The 22,253-nt window shown below is 35.6% G+C and overlaps 1 protein-coding gene across 1 annotated transcript in view; it reads left to right on the forward strand.

The window, feature by feature from the left end:
• Window positions 1-440: 440 nt before the first annotated feature.
• LOC145480813 (uncharacterized) overlaps window positions 441-22,253 on the forward strand; it is an 87,755-nt gene continuing 65,942 nt past the window's right edge. Inside the window, exons 1-52 of the mRNA XM_081459137.1 lie at window positions 441-562; window positions 3,659-3,709; window positions 3,936-4,127; window positions 6,552-6,575; window positions 6,753-6,776; window positions 6,865-6,891; window positions 7,073-7,096; window positions 7,324-7,347; window positions 7,733-7,756; window positions 9,628-9,651; window positions 9,741-9,764; window positions 9,958-9,990; window positions 10,139-10,162; window positions 10,342-10,365; window positions 10,454-10,483; window positions 10,564-10,587; window positions 10,678-10,701; window positions 10,853-10,882; window positions 11,198-11,221; window positions 11,308-11,331; window positions 11,399-11,539; window positions 11,638-11,661; window positions 11,747-11,770; window positions 11,972-11,995; window positions 12,077-12,100; window positions 13,556-13,588; window positions 13,672-13,695; window positions 13,776-13,799; window positions 13,890-13,928; window positions 14,035-14,055; window positions 14,181-14,207; window positions 14,724-14,747; window positions 14,834-14,857; window positions 14,948-15,205; window positions 15,605-15,628; window positions 15,806-15,829; window positions 15,918-15,944; window positions 16,889-16,912; window positions 16,999-17,022; window positions 17,123-17,149; window positions 17,928-17,947; window positions 18,449-18,473; window positions 18,573-18,593; window positions 18,657-18,680; window positions 19,286-19,309; window positions 20,326-20,463; window positions 20,631-20,663; window positions 21,647-21,670; window positions 21,842-21,865; window positions 21,946-21,969; window positions 22,055-22,078; window positions 22,183-22,206. Coding sequence (XP_081315263.1) covers window positions 3,673-3,709; window positions 3,936-4,127; window positions 6,552-6,575; window positions 6,753-6,776; window positions 6,865-6,891; window positions 7,073-7,096; window positions 7,324-7,347; window positions 7,733-7,756; window positions 9,628-9,651; window positions 9,741-9,764; window positions 9,958-9,990; window positions 10,139-10,162; window positions 10,342-10,365; window positions 10,454-10,483; window positions 10,564-10,587; window positions 10,678-10,701; window positions 10,853-10,882; window positions 11,198-11,221; window positions 11,308-11,331; window positions 11,399-11,539; window positions 11,638-11,661; window positions 11,747-11,770; window positions 11,972-11,995; window positions 12,077-12,100; window positions 13,556-13,588; window positions 13,672-13,695; window positions 13,776-13,799; window positions 13,890-13,928; window positions 14,035-14,055; window positions 14,181-14,207; window positions 14,724-14,747; window positions 14,834-14,857; window positions 14,948-15,205; window positions 15,605-15,628; window positions 15,806-15,829; window positions 15,918-15,944; window positions 16,889-16,912; window positions 16,999-17,022; window positions 17,123-17,149; window positions 17,928-17,947; window positions 18,449-18,473; window positions 18,573-18,593; window positions 18,657-18,680; window positions 19,286-19,309; window positions 20,326-20,463; window positions 20,631-20,663; window positions 21,647-21,670; window positions 21,842-21,865; window positions 21,946-21,969; window positions 22,055-22,078; window positions 22,183-22,206 — 1,927 coding nt within the window. The 5' untranslated portion in view covers window positions 441-562; window positions 3,659-3,672. The remainder of the gene's footprint in view (window positions 563-3,658; window positions 3,710-3,935; window positions 4,128-6,551; window positions 6,576-6,752; window positions 6,777-6,864; window positions 6,892-7,072; window positions 7,097-7,323; window positions 7,348-7,732; window positions 7,757-9,627; window positions 9,652-9,740; window positions 9,765-9,957; window positions 9,991-10,138; window positions 10,163-10,341; window positions 10,366-10,453; window positions 10,484-10,563; window positions 10,588-10,677; window positions 10,702-10,852; window positions 10,883-11,197; window positions 11,222-11,307; window positions 11,332-11,398; window positions 11,540-11,637; window positions 11,662-11,746; window positions 11,771-11,971; window positions 11,996-12,076; window positions 12,101-13,555; window positions 13,589-13,671; window positions 13,696-13,775; window positions 13,800-13,889; window positions 13,929-14,034; window positions 14,056-14,180; window positions 14,208-14,723; window positions 14,748-14,833; window positions 14,858-14,947; window positions 15,206-15,604; window positions 15,629-15,805; window positions 15,830-15,917; window positions 15,945-16,888; window positions 16,913-16,998; window positions 17,023-17,122; window positions 17,150-17,927; window positions 17,948-18,448; window positions 18,474-18,572; window positions 18,594-18,656; window positions 18,681-19,285; window positions 19,310-20,325; window positions 20,464-20,630; window positions 20,664-21,646; window positions 21,671-21,841; window positions 21,866-21,945; window positions 21,970-22,054; window positions 22,079-22,182; window positions 22,207-22,253) is intronic.

The following is a 22,253-nucleotide window of genomic DNA, read 5'->3' on the forward strand; positions in this document are numbered from 1 at the left end:
AGAAAATTCACCTTGGAAGGAAGTAGATAGTTCAGTGTGGGATGGCCCGTGACCTATCGTCTTAGTCGTGCCAGTGGAATGCCATGAAGACTGATAATTACTCACTATCATTTTACATTCAAATACCCTGAGAAATGCAAAACCGCAGTGGCATTGCGATGAGAGGTCCCGGATCTTTTTGAGACCAAAATCTGCAAAATACGTTAGATAATAAGTAGTAAACAGCAGCTGCCTAAAACGTTCGTTTTACAAAAAAGGAGCCATTTGACGTGTGCATATTCTAGTCAATAATCTGTATATTCAATTGTGTTTTTGTATCTAGTTTCTATTTTTCCTTGTCGCCTGATTAGTCGTCTGTTTACTGCTTATCAACTTCCGATATCCTAGACCCTCGTACTGTAATCGCATCATATGGACACGAGACGTAATTAAATACAAACCTTTTAATATTCTCCAGTCAAACACCAGACGTTTTGTAAGCAACTTTTGGCTGCTTGTACGTCTCGTGAGTTCTGAGCTAGTTCGACAACCTACGCCATTGGTAGCCAGGGATACGGAAAAGGTGAGTTTTCCAATGTTTAATTGTAAAAATTCATTGAAAAGTTTATCTTGTGGTCACGATATCTATGCACAAGAACTGAATCCCTCTCTTCAGTTTGGCATGTGCTTTTGTCTGACTTTCCAGACTATGCCACAGATTTTTGAGGTTTCTCTTATCTCGGATTTATAATTTTATAGAGTAAAGTGTTTTGCAGTAAGACCAAAAATTACATGATATATTTCGAGCAAAACTAAACAACGGATACTTAGTTAAAATACGAGAACTGTTAATTTGTAAGCAGAGAAACGATTCCTTCGAGTAAGATCAACTATCAACTACCCCCGGAAAATACAGCGTGCGCATATGCCCTCGTGTTGTTCTGGGGGTGGGGAACAGGGGGGTGGAGGTGATGGTCACTGCTTAACGCCCAGTGTGCCACCAGACACTGCTAGGAAAGATGATGACGAAAGCCATTGAAACAGATTTTAGCTGTGATCTTGCAAGAACACTCATCATAACCTTTCAACTAGGAAACATTTCAACAACGTTTAATTATGGAAAATGAGGTTACAATTATATGAATTATCCTTTCAACTCTATCTTTCAACTCTAAATTAAGATGACCGGAACTACTGGATTTTGCGATAATATTTGAAGCATTTTGTGGTGCAACTGCGGCGGCTGGTTCGTTGGCAAAGTTTCAAGTTGCAAAGCTGGTGGACCACACTTGCACAAAAAAATAATTGTGAAGTAGATCACGGGTATAGTTGTTTAACTTTGCCAGGCGACGCAGTTTTTCAGACAGTTACAACAGGAAAAACAGCCTGTTACTAAGTTTGACTTTCACAACTCTTGTTGAGGGTGAATCCCCGATCTCGGTGAATTTCGTGACCACATGATTGCGTGAAGGGGTTTAGGGTCTCGAGTGCCTTGCGTGCCAAGTCTCTCAGAGAGTTTTTTTATGAATATTGAATTGTTTCTGGTTACGACTTCAGAGACGTCTTTCGTGTCTGCAATAATAATAAAAATAAATAATTCTTAAGAATGACTGGTCTTAAGGGGTTCGACGAGTCCACTTAATCGGGAACGCACATTAATTACAAATTGACATAAAATAGATGTAAACTGAAAATCTCTTCATTACAGTAGAGTCTTAATGTGAAATCATTATGCGTAAACATTTGCCATACTGTTAGAACTCGGCTAGAATGTCATAAATGCGGCAATGCAATCTGAGTAGCTCATTTGAGCGTTTATTAGATTTGTTTTCACCTTTAAAACCCCATTCATGACCAGACACGCTTGACGCTCGCTCAGGATGTCTATCTAATTTCTAGTATAAGCCTATTTATTGGGATGCACGCTTGCAGACAATGCCTTCCTTTGCAAGCAGTGGAACAATCTCGTGGCATTAGCGCGGCACCTTTCTGAGGCCACGGACGTTAGGGTTAATTCAATTTTTCGTCCCTCCCTTTGGCTTAAGAAAGGTCTCGAGTTTTTAGCCTGCGCGCGTACAGACGTCTTCATTAAATTTGACCTTCACCTTATTGCTGTGTGTAGCGGTCTCCGGCTTTTGTCAATTCACATAACCTAACATATCCAAATCCTATCCTTTCACATAGGAAATAGGGAGGCTCCCCTCCCTCTCCCCCGTCACCTCAGTTGTTTTTTAGCTTCGTTACGTTACGGTTTTAACCTATGTAAATCAGATGTAGTCGTTAGTATTATAATATACTACTTCCAGTGATCGGTAATAGACATTCTCTTTGTAATCCGATCTATGATTACAAAGAAGTTTGTTCTAAGAGAATTATAATATACATTCACATTCTTTTTTGTATTTTTGTTTTTGTTTTGTTTTTGTTTTTTTTGCTTTTTTTTTGTCGAGCACCTTTACTTGAGCCCTGGCTCGGGAGAATGGACTACCACTCCCTTTGTCACGACTGTCAATAAATTATTAGTAAAATTATCACTGTGCGCCAACTGACGATGACGAATATTTTCCAAAACAATTCGCGCGGCGAACGCTTTTCCTAAGCCCGATTGACAAAAGGTCTTTGTAGTCGTATTCATGGGAAACAGGTGATACCCTAAGCTTTAGGAAGTCCCCTCAGGGGGCTTATTCTCAACACCTTGAAGGATTTGTGGAATGGAGCTGCCAGTTAGAGAGGGACCTGAGGGGTCCAAATCCCAAATCAGCCATCACGGGGGCCTTGCATACCGCTGGTGCGCATAAAATTGAATTGGCTAATCAGGATTCAGCAGACGGGAAATCTGTAATGTCCCGACGTGAAATGCATGTTAATAGAAAATGCATTCATCCTGTCGGGCATCTTTTCTGACTGGAGACGGCATCAAATATTTACGAAAGGGAATTTCTAACTTTAAAATCATATCAATAAATGACAGACTTTGTACCTTCAAGCTTTTAATTTGGCGCCAAAAATGGGTCGCCCGCAACTCACTCGTCGAGTGTCACCAGCAGGTAGCATAATAATTGTGTTATTTTGAACAAAATAAGTCGTTCCTTGTCAAATTACACCCAAAATTCTCGAGTTAAGAAAAGCGACTATCATCGTGTCCTGTCGGTAGGATAGCTCGGCTTTCACCGCCACTCGTACTGCGCGCGCATCCACCATATACAAGGGTAATTTTCCAACGGCATATTGAGTCCTTGATTGCAGTTTACGTGCCTACAAAGCGATTTCCATCTCCAATCTTTGTGAGCACGTACGTTTTAACTTACACACAGGGTGTTTTTTGGTCACGGCAAACACCTTTCGTCTTCGATTTTCCAGTGAGCGGGTCTACGCGGTGTTGTAATCACCAAGCAATAGTTCTTCATAGCACGGGCTATTTTCGTCCAATCCGAGTGTGCCATAAAGGGTGTAATTACGGGTTGGTAATGCTTTGTATTTTTGCCTTCATGGTGTGCGAGGTGCTCGCCTTAGCTTGTTGTAAATAGGGAAATCTGTCAGCACTGTTCCAGCTAGGAATGGAATCCATAAGCCAACCTAGCCGGAGATTGAATTAAAGTTTTTCAAAATTTAAACAATCGATGATATATGGTTAGACCTGAAGTCTTCCAAGCAGCTCATCTCATTCACTTCTTTTTAGAACTCTTGCAAGTCATGTTACTGATTTGGATCCTCGTACTGGGTATTACAGGTAGGAAAATTCAAATAAATTAGTAAATAAGTAGATTATCCAAATACAGAGAATTGGAGTTAACGAAACATTAGCTTAACAAATTCGCCATAGGGGTCAATTTTCCTTGATCGACTTGAAGTTGGTCAGTAACCGGTGGTGAATTTCCCGCCAATGCAACACAACATTTTCTTTAGAAACTAATCGTATTTAACAAAAAGATATAATCCCTCCGATTCATTTGAAGGTAACTTTGTGGTGAACAGCCAGCTTTACGGTCCTTGGAGTGACTGGTCTGAATGTAATGTAGATGAAGGGCAGGGCGAAATGAGTCGTACAAGAAAATGTATAGTGGACGAGTGCCCTGAGCCTGGAGAATACTTAGACTTCATGGCATGTTTTGTAAAGCCGTGCAAGTGTGAATGTCCTCCCACATCAGGTACACGACAGATCTGAAATGAATACGAAATAGTTGCAATTGATTGAAGTGTCTTAGGTACAGAATTGTTTGATCAAATAACAATGTGGTAATTATGGTTGCCTCGTTATAACCGGAAACGGATGACAAACGCAACTTAAAAGAAGGGACTGACTGGCTGAAGATGGACTGACGGACGAACTTTCAATAACTGCTCCACTGTCCGGTTGTCTGACTGCCTGATTTTCAAATGGTCTATCTGACTGTCGCACTGTCAGTCTGTCAGACTGTCGGACTATCTGACTATCCGACTATCTTACTGTCGGATTGTCAGTCTGTCAGACTGTCGGACTGTCGGACTATCTGACTATCTGACTGCCGAACAGTCAGTCTGTCAAACTGTCGGACTGTCCGACTATCAGACTATCGGACTGTCAGTCTGTCAGACTGTCGGACTATCCGACTATCAGACTGTCGGACTGTCAGACTGTCGTACTGTCAGTCTGTCGGACTGTCCGACTGTGCGACTATCAGACTTTCGGACTGTCAGTCTGTCAGACTGTCAGACTATCTGACTATCTTACTGTCGGACTGTTAGTCTATCAGACTGTTGGACTGTCCGACTACCAGACTGTCGGACTGTCAGTCTGTCAGACTGTCCGACTGTCCGACTATCAAACTGTCGGACTGTCCGACTGTTGGGCTGTCGGAATGTCGGACTGACCTGTCGGACTGTGTGTCTAAACGTGTCTAAATAAAGTACCTACTTACTTACTTAGCTGTTGACTGACTGACTGACCTACTGACTGACGGACTGGCTGATTGACTGATTGACACGTTTTATTTGCAGCACCAGTGATCACTACTGTAGATGGTAAGAATAAACTCATAAAGTACCAGCCAATATTTACCCCTGTATCGGTACAAGGGGAGAGGGGTGGTGGTGGTGGACCTCCTCAGGTTTTCGTTGTAATACGACATTTGATAATGATTTGAGTTTAATAGTTAGCTCTAAGCTCACTCTTTAAGAGGATGTTTATTGCTGATCATGACGAAGTGTAGCGCACATTGCGTTACCAGGCGTCTTAAAGTCCGCCATCTTGAATTTCACCAATTTTGCTAGAAAGTCAGAAATTCGGAGTAAAAAGTCAGAAACTAAGGTAAATTGATGGAACGTAAGCTAACATTATTCCAAAATTATAATGAAATGTAAACAAAAAAACAAAATTAGTATTTCTGTGACGCTGCGCAAGAAAGCTGAAAAGAAAACTCCGAAAAACTCTATCAAAGGGACATGGCCGAGCCCACAGATCAGAAGAGTGGTTGCTATGCCAATATCAATTGACTCGGAGAAACAGTTGTAACACGATGGAATTCAAGGGATAATTAACAGCCACTGAAAGTTTCAGCATCAAAGAACAGAACCACTTTTTCAGAACTCTGAAAAATACGGGGAGAAAGGGTCTTCCTACAACTCGTTGTGCTACTGAGGGTTAACATAAACAGCATTTAAGGACGGTGCCTACTAAATACAAAGGTTTTTGCGCCAGGCTAGGACCACGCGCAAAAAGTAGATCCTTGCAAGGGCTGTTGGAATCCACAAAGAAAAATTGGGGTAGCTACGCATTTTTTCGAGATAATTAGCCTTGAAGCTCAACAAAAATGCTGACATCAGCATTTTTCTGAAAAAGATGGAAAGGATATTTGCTTTACAAATTTCCTTAGATTTCGCCTTTACATACAGAAAAGCAAACACATTTAAAAACTATTTGTGGTATGTTTTTAATACCAAAATCGTTGCAACAGCGCTTTTAGCGCCTCTGACAGCCTTCTTCTGGTTCAGCCAAAATACAGTCTAAATACCTTTTGCTCACGACCAGAATCTAATCACGTGTTGAATAGGCTTGCCACTTCCATTTCATAACATAAAGTGTAGGGGTAACCACAGGTTTTTTAAAGTTATTCATCTTTTTTGAAAATTTTTACGGTGCCCGTCACATTTTTTCCTATCACCTCCCCAGTAAGGAAGACATTTGCGTATCTCGCACTTGTTTTGCGCGCGCACTACGCCATCTGCAGGTACCTGTTTACAGTTGGATTTCAGTGTAATTTTCAACAGATAACAGCTAGGTTTTCAGCTGGAAGACATAAACAGTCAGTGGTTAGCGTTTTGCTGCTATTCTGGTGTTCCTGGCTTAAGTACAGGTTCATTAAACTTGATTTGGTCACAGTAGCAGAATTTTCCTTTCATTTTAGTCGTGTACGTGATAGCGCAGCTGATTGTGTCAATGTCAACCCCAGCGCGTGCGTGGCGCTTAAACCATGGCTTGCGTGATGCGCAGAACGTCTGCGCGCTAACAAAAGTAGGCACGGTCCTTAAATTGTTTTCAACCCTAATTAGGCTTTATTGATCTTACTTTTGATTGCATATTTTGTTTCTCCCAGCACCAAAGATAACTACTTCAGATGGTACGTTTGACATCAATATTACCTGTATTTATTTTAGCTTTTCCCTCTACCATTTCAGTCTAGTCTCAGCTCAGATGATAAGCCCAAGTATTACTAGCAATTGTTTAATTTTTTGTATTTCATATAAAATTCCGTTATCGTTGTCTTTATCTTCTCTTTCATGTATTTCATTTTCAGCGCCAGAGATGACTACTACAGATGGTAAGTCTATAGTGATAGTTGTTGTTGAAGTTCGTCATGGTAGGTTTTATATTCTTATACGTTAACTTTTCTGCTGTTTCATTTGCAGCACCAGAAATACTTACTACAAATGCCGGTAAGTTTGACAAAATTATCACTCGCAGTTTCTGTTTTTCAATCAAATTTATCTGGTTTGATTGTTATATGTAATTTATCTTAAAGTCCTTTTCATTTACAACTGAAAAAAATGAAACAAATTAGTGGAAATAGTTTCATTACTAATATTTTTGCCATGTTTCTTTTCACTTTCATGCCAGCACCAGAAATTTCTACTACCGAGAGTAAGTAACAAAAATGTCCTTAGTCATTTATTTCACTATTTTGTATTTGTCGTAATTTTATTATTGTTTTCACATTTCACTTGTTTTTATTTACGGTGTTAGAAATTACTATTGCTGGTACGTTTGGCTCTCAGTTATAACTTTTAAAAGGTTTTAGTTTGGCAATTCATTTTAATATTACTACAATGAACTTTATCTATTTAACTTTCATAACTTTTCATTTGCAGGTCCAGAGATACCTAGTACAGATGGTAAGTCGGGTTCAGAAAGCCTCCCGAGATTGTTCTAGTTTTCGTATATCAATCCAGTTTTGCCTTGGTACTATTTACTTGATACATTTCGTGCATTCGCGTATAACTTCCACAAAAGTTTTAGTTTTAGTTGAAATTGTCCAAGGTTTTGCATTTCATAAGATTGTAACGAATGATAACATAAAGGTGATGACGAGACTGAATTAGATCTAAGCAGAAAATTACAATAACTTTTCATTGTTTTTTTCACTTGCAACACAAGTAAAGCTAACTACAGATCGTAAGTTTTGTGTGCTAGACTTTACTTGAAATTCTCGAGATCGAGGCTTCTATATCCTATACCACGATTACCCCCTCTATACGTTTTGTGTCTTTCTTTTTCCAGAACAGGAGATAACCTCTACAAGTGGTAAGTTTCACAAACATTTCTTGGACTTGGATAAACATTTGAAGCTCATTCTTCTCAAACTCATTAAGGTGGCTGAACACAGTTTTTGATACCTGTGTTTCATTCACCTTTTTCTCTAAAGCCCAAAAAATGGCAGCAAGCAAGTTAACAACACAAACTTTGGTTTTTTGATGGTTAAGCTGATGTGTGTGCCGTTGTCATGGCAACACGAATAAAAATAAACAGGCATTTAAAATCGGTTTTGTTTATTTGTAGAAAATTTATTCATTAGATTTTCTTTATAATTTGCATACAACAAGCTTGTAACGATTCTCACAAGTTAACGCTATTTTGCTAATAGTTTAACAGAGATCTTTAATTATCCCTTGTTGAAGGTTTACCGGAATATCGAGAGTTTCCTCTGTTAAAGTTCAATTATTTTCAATACTCCAGTTACTTATTTCCTAAAGTATTTTCGTGCCAAATTTCGTGAAATTCTAATGAATGGTTCTCGAGAAATAGGCGTATTTCCGAGAGTGCTAATTTTCATTCAATCGCAATCTTTTGACTTACTACGCATGCGCTGTTTTTAACTGGGTTCTTTCAGTAACAAAGAAAAAGCTGAGAATCGCTGAGTTCTTTGTATCTTTACCTTTTCCAGCATATATTTGTGATAAAAGACTAAAGCCATCAATACACTGCGTTCAATTATAGACAAAAATAGCAGAGATACTGCGGGTGTTGAGTAAATAAAATAACCGCTTTATTGACGGCTTGTTTGTTTTTCGCAATCCTTGTCCGCGCGCTGAATTGCATTAGCAAAAGCGCGCGCGAAAAGTGTATTCGGCCACCTTAAACTTTAAACGTAGATTAAGGTAACAAGTCCTCACGGATTTGATTGAAGGAGGTTACTGTACAAACTGTTATCTGTGTCCTAGTGACTTTTGCACGTGTGATAGGACTCGTATAAACTCTTGTCTAATATACCTTAGTATTTTAAATTCTAACATGAATATATTTTAGAATTTTTTTTAATTTTAAGTATTGTAACATCTAAACTTTCACTACTGTATTTAGTTAATTTTATCATTTAGTATCACCCAACTAGTGGACTAATGCAAATCGTTCATTTTAATTGGCTACGCTACTAGAGGACTATTAGTAATAGTCCTCGAGTAGCGAAATTGGCGCAATTGCGCGTGACGCTTTCCGCCGTTTTATTCCCAAATAAATATTTCTTTAACTTGCATTTGGTAACTTTATCATTGCCTTTTCTGTCCGACTAGCTGGGTGATACTAAAACAAATAGACCCTTCGCCCTCGAGGGCCACGGGTCAATAGCCCATTTGGCTTCTCCTCATGGGCTATTGTCCCATAGCCCTTCCAGGCTACGGGTCTAATTGTTAACTAGTTACACCAATTAGAGGTTTGTCCACCCAAATTGAATAGATTAATTCGACTTTCGGGGTGTCGATTTGTTAACTACCTTAGACGAAACGACTCATATTGGGAGTATTGGACATGACTGACCAATTAAGATTCGACGTCCTAGAACATTTGATACGTGAATAAAATTACTTCCGTTCTTAATCATAACCGTGGCTGTGTTTGGATATCGCATCTTAATTAGCATAGGTTTTACGATTTCATTTCACCGTTTACTGCTTAGTTTTATTGACGGTCGATATTCAATCGAGACAGTGTTACATCACATTTCCAAACACTGCAAGGTTCGTCAAATATATTCCGCTGCGTGTCGTATTAGTTTCAACTCCCTTCTCGGTGTTTGAAAACGTTTTAAAGCAAGGGCTAATAAATGCTATATTTTTTTTACTTTTTTCATTGCTACTTGTGCTATATTTCCTTTATCTTGCATGCCTTTTAATTTCCAGCACCGGAGATAACTACCACGGAAGGTACGTCACACTTAAATGCTACTTGAAGTTTAATATTTCTTAATATTTCACAATTTTTCATCTGTTTAAACGTGCCTTTCTATTTCCAGCACCAGAGATAACTACTACAGTTGGTAAGTTTGAAATCAGTGTTTAAAAGAATCCGTTAAGACTTTTTGTGTTTTATTGTTATTGGGTTTTCGAGTTGTTTCATTTGAAGTACCAGAGATAACTACCACAGATGACAAGTTTGTTTTATATGTTGCTTAGAATGTGATTGGGATTTTGGTTTCAATCTAATTAGCTTTGGGGATTTTCCAATTTCAGAATCGTCAGAACCAGAGGTAACTACTAAAGAAGGTAAGTTTGGCATCGATATTGCTTTAAGTTGGATAAATATTTCTAACAAAAGGGATAACTAATACAGATGATCAGTTAGGCTTCAATATTGCTTAGGATTGGTCTTGTTTTCAATTAAACTTATCTTTCGAACTTTTTCCATTTCCAGTATCAGAAACAACTAGCACGGATGGTAAGTTTCGCATAGATGTTACTCAGAATTGGATTAGACTTTTGGTTTAAGTCTTTCGTGTTTTACACTTACATAACTAATACAGATGGTAAGCTTGGCATAGATGTTACTTTGATTTCGATTAGACCTTTGTTTTTAATTGATCTAATCTATATATCCTCTTGTTTTTCCACTTCCAGCCCCTGAGATAACTACTACAGATGGTAAGTTTGGCAAGATCTAAATTAGAATTGGCGTGATTAAACATTTGTGATTCCATCTAACTTATGTTTCCTATCATTATATTTCTAGCACGAGAGATAACTAGTACTACTACAAGTGGTAAGTTTGGCTTCGACATTACTTAGTTTTACGTGTTTTTTTTAAAATCTAACTTATCCTTCATACTTTTTCATTTTCAGCACCAGAGATAGTTTCGACAGATGGTAAGTTTGACTTCGATATTACTTAGTTTTACACATTCTTTTGTTGTTTTTTGGTAATCTAACTTATCCTTGGTGCTTTTCTATTTTCAGCACAAGAAACAACTACTAGAGATGGTAAGTTTGTCAGAAGTTTTATTTTCCTTGTTTTTCCACTTCCAACCGAGCTAAGGACTTAAGACGTATTAAAGTTTGGCATAGATACTACCGTTTTGAATTGGTATACACCTTTTTTGTTCAATCATATTTATATTTCTTGCCTATCCAGTTTCAGCACCAGAGATAACTATTACAGATGGTAAGTTTTGCAAGAATATTGCTTAGGATTGGTTTTGTTTTAGTTTAAGTTATTTTTCAATTTATTTATTTATTTATTTATTTATTTATTTTTTGGATGATCAGCATCAGAGATAACTACCACAGATGGTACGTTTTGCAGACGTGCTACCTGGATTGGACTTAATTTTTGTTTTTAATTGGATTTACCGTTTTTCCGTTCTGGAACTAAGATAACTGCCACAGTGCAATTTTGGCACAGATATTATCTAGAATTTCAATTTGTTTAAGTTTCTAAAATCAATGTAATCTTTCTCTCCTGCCTTTTTAATTTTAGAACCAGAGATAGCTGCTACAGTTGGTAAGTTTGGCATCGATATAACTTGGAATTGTTTTGTTTTCTTTAGTTTTCAAACTATATTATCTTTCGTATTTTTGGTTTTTCAGCACCAGAGAGAACTACTACAGATGGTAAGTTTGGCATCGATGTTACTTTTGAATTTAACCTATCTTATCCTTCGTAATTTTCCATTTTCAGCACCAGAGATTTCTACTGCAGATGGTAAGTATAGATTCGCAGAGACACTACGGCTTAGATTTGGTTTAAACGTTTCCTGTTCAATGATATTTACATTTCTTGCCTTTCTAATTTCAGCACCAGAGGTAACTACAACAGAAGGTAAGGTTCGGCATGGATGTTATAAAGACTCGGTTTAATTTTTTTCCTTTCCAATCAAATTTAAATTATTTTTGGTTTTTTTATTTTTTTATTTCTAGGACCGGACATGACTACTACACACGGTAATTTGGCATCTATATTACTTAGAATTGCTTTTCTTCTGTTGTTTTTCAATCTAATTCATGTTTCTTGTTTTTCTGCTTTCAGCACCAGATATAACTACCACAAATAGTAAGTGTTCCAAAGATATTACTTAGAATAACATTAAGTTTTTATTTGTAATTAATTTTATTTATCTTTCGTGTTTTTCCTTTTTTGAAACAAAGGCAACTGCCAAAAAGTGGAAGTTTCGAATAGATATTTCTTAGAGTTTCAATTGCTTTAAGCTTCTATAATGAGTCTCATTTTTCTTTCCTGATTTTTTATTTTCAGCACCAGAGATAACCACTGCAGATGGTAGGTTTTCCATCGATATTACTAAAAATTGTTTTCTTTTGTCTTCAATCTATCTTATCTCTTATATTTTTCGTTTTTTAGCACCAGAGATAACCACCACAGAGGGTAAGTTTGGAATCGATTTTACTTAGTCTTACACTTTTGTTTTCAATCTATCTTATCCCTTGTAATTTTCCATTTTCTGCACCACAGATAACTACTGCAGATGGTACGTTTGACATCGATATTATTAAGAATCGGTTTAACCTTTTTCCCAATCTAATTCATCTTTCGTTTTTTTTTTATTTCCGGCACCGGACATGACTACCACAGATGGTAAGTTTGGCATCAGCATTACTATTACTCCTGTTCATTATTCTTATCTAATTCGTTTTTCGTGTTTTTTAATTTCGCTTTTAGTACCAGAGATACCTACTACAGATGGTAAGTTAGCATCGACATCACTTAGAATTGCTTTCTTCTGTACTGTGTTTTATTGCTATTATCTTGAAGTTGTATTTCTTGCATCTTCAGTTGAAGCACGAGTTACAGGCGTTAAAACAACCACAGATCGTAAGTGTTTTAAAAGTATCATTTACATTTTCGAAATTTTTGTATTTCAATCAAATTTAATAACAGTATGAGTTTTATTATATATTTGTTTCTTTCCGTCGCTAGAACCAGAGACAAGTACTACAGGTAATAAGCCGTTTAATATACATTTATATTATGTTATTTCTTGTTGTAAGGTATCACTGTATTTCAGTCTGATTTCATCTCTTAACAACTGATTTCAAGTCATACTTCATAACATTATTTTCCAGCATCGGAGATGGCAACTACAGATAAAGGTATGTTTATCCCGAATATGACTGGAAATTGTCAAGTATTATCATTTGTGACTAAATTGATTAACGTTTTGTTATTTATAATTAGCATTATTTTTTCACTTTATATCTATATCCCATTCATTTAAAGCTTGAGTAACTGCTGAAAACATTTTTATAGTTCACGCTCGATATATCAAAATTCGAAAATGGCATGGAGGCTTTCCGTCAAACTTTTATATTTGGTAATGGTTTGTTTGTATTAAGTCTCTTGTGGAAATTTTCGGAGAAAGGAAACTTACAAACTTTGCAATTGTGGGCAGAAAGCCTCGGAGCCAGGTGATAATTTGATATATTAAACACGGGCATTTTCGGTATCATTTATTACAAAGGCGTTTTTATTATCAACGCCAGAGGTACCTATTATAGATAGCAGACCTTTTAGAAAAAATATCCGTTTCGGATAGATATTCCTTTAAGTTTCGATTGCTTTAAGCTTCTATAATCAATCTCATTTTTCCTTTTTGTTTTTTATTTTCAGCACCAGAGATAACCACTACAGATGGTAGGTTTGCCATCGATATTACTTAAAACTGTTTTGTTTTCTTTTGTGTTTAATCTATCTTATCTCTTATATTTTTCGTTTTTTAGCACCAGAGATAACCACCACAGACGGTAAGTTTGGAATCGATTTTACTTAGTCTTACACTTTTGCTTTCAATCTATCTTATCCTTTGTAATTTTCCATTTTCAGCACCACAGATAACTACTGCAGATGGTGCAGATGGTACGTTTGACATCGATATTATTAAGAATCGGTTTAACCATTTTTCCAATCTAATTCATCTTTCGTTTTTTTTTTATTTCCAGCACCGGATATGACTACTACAGATGGTAAGTTTGGCATCAGTATTATTATTACTCCTGTTCATTTTATTTTATCTAATTCATGCTTCATGTGTTTTCGCTTTTAGCACCAGAGATACCTACTACAGATGGTAAGTTAGTATCGACATCACTTAGAATTGCTTTCTTCTGTACCGTGTTTCATTGCTATTATCTTGAAGTTGTTTTTCTTGCATCTTCAGTTGCAGCACCAGTTACAGGCGTTAAAACAACCACAGATCGTAAGTGTTTGAAAAGTATCATTTAATTTTCTTGAAAATTTTGTATTTCAATCAAATTTAATAACAGTATCAGTTTTATTATATATTTTTTTCTTTCCGTCGCTAGAACCAGGGACAAGTACTACAGGTAATAAGCCGTTTAATATACATTTATATTATGTCATTTCTTGTTGTAAGGTATCATTGTATTTCATTCTGATTTCATCCCTTAACAACTGGTTTCAAGTCATATTTCATAACATTATTTTCCAGCATCGGAGATGACAACTACAGATAAAGGTATGTTTATCCCGAATATTACTGGAAATTGTTAAGTATTATTATTTGTGACTAAATTGACTAACGTTTTGTTATTTATAATTAGCATTATTTTTTCACTTTATATCTATATCCCATTCATTTAAAGCTTGAGTAATTGCTGAAAACATTTTTATAGTTCACGCTCGATACATCAAAATTCAACAATGGCATGGAGGCTTTCCGTCAAACTTTTATATTTGGTAATGGTTTGTTTGTATTAAGTCTCTTGTGGAAATTTTCGGTGAAAGAAAACGTAGAAACTTTGTAATTTGGGCAGAAAGCCTCGGAGACAGGCTATAATTTGATTTATTAAACACGGGCATTTTCGCTATCACTTATTACATCGCTTGTTTATTTTCAGCGCCAGAGATACCTACTACAGAGAGCAGACCTTTTAGAAAAAATATACGTTTCGGATAGATATTCCTTAGAGTTTCAATTGCTTTAAGCTTCTATAATCAGTCTAATTTCTCTTTTCTCCCTTTTTCCTTTCAGCACCACATATAACCTCTACAGATGGTAGGTTTGCCATCGATATTACTTAAAACTGTTTTGTTTTCTTTTGTGTTCAATCTATCTTATCTCTTATATTTTTCGTTTTTTAGCACCAGAGATAACCACCACAGACGGTAAGTTTAACATCGATATTATTAAGAATCGGTTTAACCTTTTTTTAAAAATCTAATTCAACTTTCTTTTTGTTTGTTTTTTATTTTCAGGACTGGACATGACTACTACAGATGGTAAGTTTGGCATCGGCATTACTATTACTACTGTTAATTTTTTTTTTATCTTATTCATGTTTCGGGTTTTTTCGCTTTTAGCACCAGAGATACCTACTACATATGGTAAGTTAGCATCGACATCACTTAGAATTGCTTTCTTCTGTACTGTGTTTTATTGCTATTATCTTGAAGTTGTTTTTCTTGCATCATCAGTTGAAGCACGAGTTACAGGCGTTAAAACTACCACAGATCGTGAGTGTTTTAAATTTATTATTTACTTTTTTTCGAAGATTTTGTATTTCAATCAAATTTAATAACAGTATCAATTTTACAATACAAAAGCCCGAAAAACTGTATCAAAGAGACATGGCCGAGCCCACAGGTCAAAAGAGCGGTTGCTATGCCAATGTCAATTGAATCGGAGAAACAGTTGTAACACGATGGAATTCAAGGGATAATTAACAGCTACTGAAAGTTTCAGCATCAAAGAACAGGACCACTTTTTCAGAACTGTGAAAAATACGGGGAGAAAGGGTTTTCCTACAATTCGTTGTGCTACTGAGGGTTAACATAAACAGCATTTAAATTTTTTGCAATCCTAATTAGCCTTTATTGATCTTACTTTTGATTTGCATATTTTGTTTCTCCCAGCACCAAAGATAACTACTTCAGATGGTACGTTTGACATCAATATTACCTGCATTTATATTAGCTTTTCCCTCTTCCATTTCAGTCTAGTTTCAGCTCAGATGATAAGCCTAAGTATTACTAGCAATTGTTCAATTTTTTGTATTTCATAAAAAATTCCATTATCGTTGTCTTTACCTTCTCTTTCATGTATTTCATTTTCAGCGCCAGAGATGACTACTACAGATGGTAAGTCTATAGTGATAGTTGTTGTTGAAGTTCGTCATGGTAGGTTTTATATTCTTATACGTTAACATTTCTGCTGTTTCATTTGCAGCACCAGAAATACTTACTACAAATGCCGGTAAGTTTGACAAAATTATCACTCGCAGTTTCTGTTTTTCAATCAAATTTATCTAGTGACATATCGATATATCTTTACACCATTTCATGCATTTTCATTACATTTCCAGAACAACAGATAACGACTACAGACAATACGTCTTACTATTGATATGAGAAAAATATTATTTTCTTTGTTTTTCTTTCTGATTTTATAAATACTCTCCTCACTATATCCTATCAGTTATCTTTCTTGAGATGCTTATTCCCTAGCTCCAGAGGTAGTTTGTACAGATAGTAAGTCTAAAATATACGTTTTTAAATGGTTAGGTTTCTCTCAAGTCAATTTTAACGCTTGTTTGCTTATTTGAAGGAATTTTCGAATATCACGAGTAGTGTAAATCCTTAATTACTCGACCTTTCAGAAGATTACTCATTTATTATATCGCTGAGAAAATTGCGAACATGTGCGCGTTTTTTTGCACTGCGGTACAAATTAAAAATTAACGATAAATTGGCCTTCTCTCAACCAATCAAAATAAAGTAATGATTACTCTTAAGCTATTGTACCATTTTAATTGCGACACCAGAGATTGCCACTACAGATTGTTAGGAAATCGTATTTGCAACGAAGTTTCCAAAACTTGGACCGAATTTTCAAGACCTGAAGCGAATTCGCAAGGTAGCGCGAACTTTCGTTGCAAAATTTTACGAAGCCAAGATAAATTTTGCTTCAATGAAAACTTAGCCGAAAAGTCCCGAAAATTGTGACAGTGTACTTTAATCCTTAACACGATCTCTTCTGCCATTTCAATTCCGGCACAAGAGACAACTACCACAGAGTGTAAGTTAAACTTAACTACTACCTTATTGAAGTCGCGTGTTTCAATGATTCTTTTTCATTCTTATCGTATCACAACCCTTGTGTTTCAATTCAATCTATCTTTCGTGTCTTGTCATTTGCAGCATCAGAGAAGGCTACAACAAGTGGTAAGTTTAACGTGGATTTTAGTTAAGTGGTTGTGTTTGTATCGCCACAATCTTAATGTTATATTTCTTCGGATTTCCATTCCTAGGTCCAGAAATGACAACTACAGATGGTAAGTCTGACCGGCTATTCGTTGAAAATAGTTTCATTTTTTAACTTGATAATCCAATTTCAACCTTATGTTTTGTGTTTTGTTTTTGTTCTTTCAATAGCAGCACCAGAGATACCTTCTACAGATGGTAGGTTTAACAAATAAATCACTTAAATCGTCATAGCTTTAAGATTTCTGTCTTGTTACACTATTATTATTATCTTTACCTTAAATGATTTGTTCCGAGAGCTCACGTACACCTACATTAAACATACAGCTTATGCAAGGAAAACACGAATACCTCTACAAATAAATGTTTATTCAACAGATTGAGATACAAAACAAACTGAAACAGTTTGGACTCTTTTATAAATCCCCGCTGAGCGCGCCAGAACGTTTTTTTCTTTTGATAAACTCACGAGAAAGGTCAAATAATAAGAGATCCACTTTTGAGAATCCGAACATCTCAGCCAGTGGACAATGGAAACAATGAGAACAGTGCATTGGTCAATCAATCAATCAATCAATCAATCAACCAGTCTGTCAGTCATTCAATCAATTAATCAATTAATCAAAATTCATTAAAGGGAAACGCAGAGGTTCTGCCCATCGAGGACGTTCCCTAATTAAAAATATTAATATCTGTAATCTTTGATAAAAATGTCATAAGATACAATTAAAAACACATTTCAAAGCCAAACGATTTTAACTTATAATAAAAAGCCTTCTCAGTTTACCTCTAAAAATATTAAAATCATTATCTTCCGCTGTTTCTTTAGGGAGCACGTTCCACTCTTGAGTTATTCTGTCGAATAACGCGTGAAAATAGCATAGGGATAACTGCATGTGCTCTGATATTGTATTTTCAATTGTGTGTAATTTATCTCTATATGTTTTAATGGTTTGTCCATTTTTTTTATTTCCAGAACCAGATATGACTACTGAAGGTAATAAGGCCAGAAGTAATACTTTTTGAAATTGATATGGTCATTATTGTTATTAACTATCATTTTAACTGATGCTACTTTTTTATAAGCAGTAGCAGAGACGCCTATAGCGCTCATCAGTCAACCAGAAATTCTGGTTTCTATTTCAGGAAATTTCCAGTGAGGAATGTAACAGCATTTTCTACAATCGAAGGGAAATAAGGAAAACCTAGCGAGTTATACCCAATTTTTTTTTTTGACCAAAAATTTCTCACTGTTCTATCTGATCTTAATCCCGGTATTTCTGGAATGTTCAGTTGAATGGTTGTCATTCGGACACGTAACAATTTTCGGAGTCAAGGATACTTCGTTCCATTTGCCCTCGTTTCTAAAGTTCCGGAATTTCTGGTCGCTGTTAGATGTGATTGATCTTAAAGTCCTTTTCATTTACAACTGAAACAAAGATATTACTGGAAATAGCTTCATTACTAATAATTTTGTCATATTTCTTTTCACTTTCGGCACCAGAAATTTCTACTACCGAGAGTAAGTAACAAAAATGTAACCGAAAATTTCTTCACTATTTTTTGTCTTATCGTAATTCTATTGCTGTTTCACATGCATTTCACACTTTTTCATCTACAGTGTTAGAAATTACTACAGATGGTAAGTTTGCTTCTCAGTTATAACTTTTTAAATGATGTATCTTTCATACCTTTTCATTTGCAGGTCCAGAGATACCTAGTACAGATGGTAAGTCGAGTCAAGAAGGCCTCTCAAGATTATTCTAGTTTTTATATATCAATCCAGTTTTACCGCGGCACTATTTACTGATACATTTCGTGCTTTCTCGTACAACTTTCACAAGGTTTTTAGTTTTCGTTGAAATTGTCTAAGGTTTTGCATTTCATAAGATTGTAATGAGCAATAATTGTAATTTTCTGATTAAATCTAATTCAGTCTCGTTATCACTTTTTTGTTATCTTTCGTTCTTTATTCAATTGCAGCACAAGTAAAGCTTAGTTTTTTAGTTGTGCATATCTAGATTTAGATCTTTTAAATTTTTAACTTTTATCATATCTTTAAATTTTTAGCAGTATTCTACCTTGTAATTTTTATTATCTTACAAGTGTAAATAGTTTTTAATTTTTAACTTAGGATAGAGGGCCACTGGTTCGTCAGTTTTTTACTGTTATGTGTTACCCTCTGTAAATAAAGTTGTTACTTACTTACTCACTTACCTACTACAGATCGTAAGTTTTGTGTGCTAGACTTCATTTGAAATTCTTGAGATCGAGGTTTCTATATCCCATACCACGATTACCCCTTCTATACGTTTTGTTTCTTTCTTTTTCCAGAACCGGAAATAACCTCTACAAGTGGTAAGTTTCACAGCTATTACTTGCACTTGGATAACCATTTTGAAGCTCATTCATCTCAAAAGAGATGTATAAGGCACTGCATTCGTGGAAAGCAGCTTTTTTATTTAATTATTTTTTTACTATTAGTTATTAGTAGTTTTAGCTGACGAATTTTTAACCGTGTTTAAATAAAGATTATCTATCTCAAACTCATTCAAGTTTAAATGTCGATTAAGGAAACAAGACCTGACGAATTTGATTGAAGGAGATCACCATACAAACTCTTATCTGTGTTGTAGTGATTTTTGTACATGTGATAGGATTCTTACAAACTTTTGTTTAGCTTAAGTTAGCATTTTAAATTCTAACATGAATATATTTTAGAATTTTTTTAATTTTAAGTATTGTAATATTTAAACTTTTTTTATTATAATACAAGCATTACTTACAATTCATTTTTATAATACTACGTTACTCACAGTAACTTTACGATTAGTACCACACTACTTTAACTGTACTGTATTTAATTGATTTTATCATTAAGCAACACCAATTAGAGGATTGTCCAATACACCCGAATTGAGTAGATTAATTCCACTTCCGGTGTGTCGATTGACGAATTGAGTCAAAGTGGGGGTATTGGACGTGCTGACTAATTAAGACTCGAAGTCCTAGAAGATTTGATACGCAAATAAAGTTTCTTACGTTCTTAATTCATCAGGTTTAAACAAAGCAAATCAAATCGTGGCTGTGTTTGGATATCTGATCATAATTAGCATAGGTTTCACGATTTTATTTCACCGTTTTCTCCTTAGTTTTAATTTCAGTCGATAAGATATATCAATCAATGAGACAGTGTCTCACCACATTTTTAAACACTTCGTCAAATATACTCCGCTGCGTGTCGTACTAGTTTCAACTCTCTTCTCAGTGGTTGGAAATGTTTTAAAGCATGGGCTAATGGATTTTATATTTTACCTTTTTCATTGCTACTTGTGCTATATTTCCTTTATGCCTCCATGCCTTTTAATTTCCAGCACCGGAGGTAACTACCACGAGAGGTACGTCACACTTAAATGCTAGTTCACGTTTCATATTTCTTAATATTCCACAATTTTTTCATCTGTTTAAACGTGCCTTTCTATTTCCAGCACCACAGATAACCACTACAGTTGGTAAGTTTGAAATCAGTGTCTAAAAAATCTGTTATTGGTTTTTCGAGTAGTTTCATTTGAAGTACCAGAGATAACTAAAACAGATACCAAGTTGTTTTATATGTTGCTTAGAATGTGATTGGGATTTTGGTTTCAATCTAATTAACTTTGGGATTTTCCAATTTCAGAACCGTCAGAACCAGAGGTGACTACTACAGAGGGTAAGTTTGGCATCGCTATTGCTTTAAGGTGGCCGAACACAGTTTTCGCGCGCGCTTTTGCTGATGCAATTCGATGCAATTCAGCGCACGCACAAGGATTGAAAAAAAAAACATGTCTTCAATAGAGCGATCATTTTATTTACTCAACTCTCGCACTATATGCGCTATTTTTCTCCATTATTGAACGCAGTGTATTGATACCTTTAGTCTTATATTACAAAGCTATGTTAGAAAAGGTAACGACGCAAAGAACCCAGCAATTCTCGGCTTTTTCTTTGTTACCGAAAGAACCCAGTTAAATGCAGTGCATGCGCAGTTGCTCGAAAAATTGAGACCGATTGCTTTTGCAGAAACTTGCCGATTTCTAACGATCCAGTCGATAGAATTTCAAGAAATTTGGCAAAAAAATAATTCAGAAACCACGCGAATAATCTATCGCAAAAAATCTGAATTTTGACATAGGGAATTTTTAATAATACAGAACATGCAGTGAAAACGATTTACGGCGAATTACGAAAGTCGCCTATGTCAAAATTTTATTAGAACAGTGTGACAGAAGGGATTTAATGTCAATTTATAGTGGGCAAATGATGAAAAAAATCTAATGACTGAATTTTTTTTAAATAAACAAATACCATTTTTTAAGCCTTGTTTTTAACCAGCCCCGTTGCCATGGCAACGGCACTCACCTTAGCCAAAATGTGAGAATAAACCCTTCTGTGGTTAACCTTGACTCTTGCAAAAAACGGGCGCCAAAGCATAAATAGCTTTAAAGTAATGGTGAATTAGGCAGAGGCTCTTGAAAACTGTGTTCGGCCACCTTAAATTGGTTTTGAAATTCTGTTTCCATCTAACTTTTTTTCCTGTCATTCTATTTCTAACAACAGAGATAACTAATAAAGATGATCAGTTAGGCATCGATATTGCTTAGGACTGGTCTTGTTTTCAATTCAACTTATCTTTCGATTTTTTTCCATTTCCAGTATCAGAAACAACTAGCACAGATGGTAAGTTTCGCATAGATGTTACTCACAACTGGATTAGACTTTTGGTTTTAGTCTTTCTCGTTTTACATTTCCCGGACCAGAGATAACTGCACCAGAGCGCACATTTGGCATAGATGTTACTTAGAATTTAAATTAGGTTAAACTATATATCCTGCCTTTTTTTATTTTCAGCACCAAAGATGACGACATCAGATGGTGAGTTTTGATACCGATATTACTTATTTGCACACTTTTGTTTTCTATTTAACTTATTTCTCTTACTTTTCCATTTTCAGCACCAGAGATAACTACTACACATGGTAAGCTTGGCATAGATGTTACTTTGAATTAGACTAGACGTTTGTTTTTAATCTGACATATTTTTCGCGTTTTTTCATTTACCAGCACCAGAGATAACTCCTACAGATGGTACGTTTGGCATAAATGGCTTAGATTTGGTTGCAGCTTTTATTAATCAATATGTGTCAATCAGACAATCTAATCTATATATCTTCTTGTTTTTCCACTTCAAGCACCTGAGATAACTACGACAGATGGTAGGTTTGTCAAGATGCTCATTAGAATTGGATTAAAATTTGTGATT

The sequence above is a fragment of the Orbicella franksi genome, chromosome 3, assembly GCF_964199315.1.
Source record: "Orbicella franksi chromosome 3, jaOrbFran1.1, whole genome shotgun sequence".
Classification (NCBI taxonomy): domain Eukaryota; kingdom Metazoa; phylum Cnidaria; class Anthozoa; order Scleractinia; family Merulinidae; genus Orbicella; species Orbicella franksi.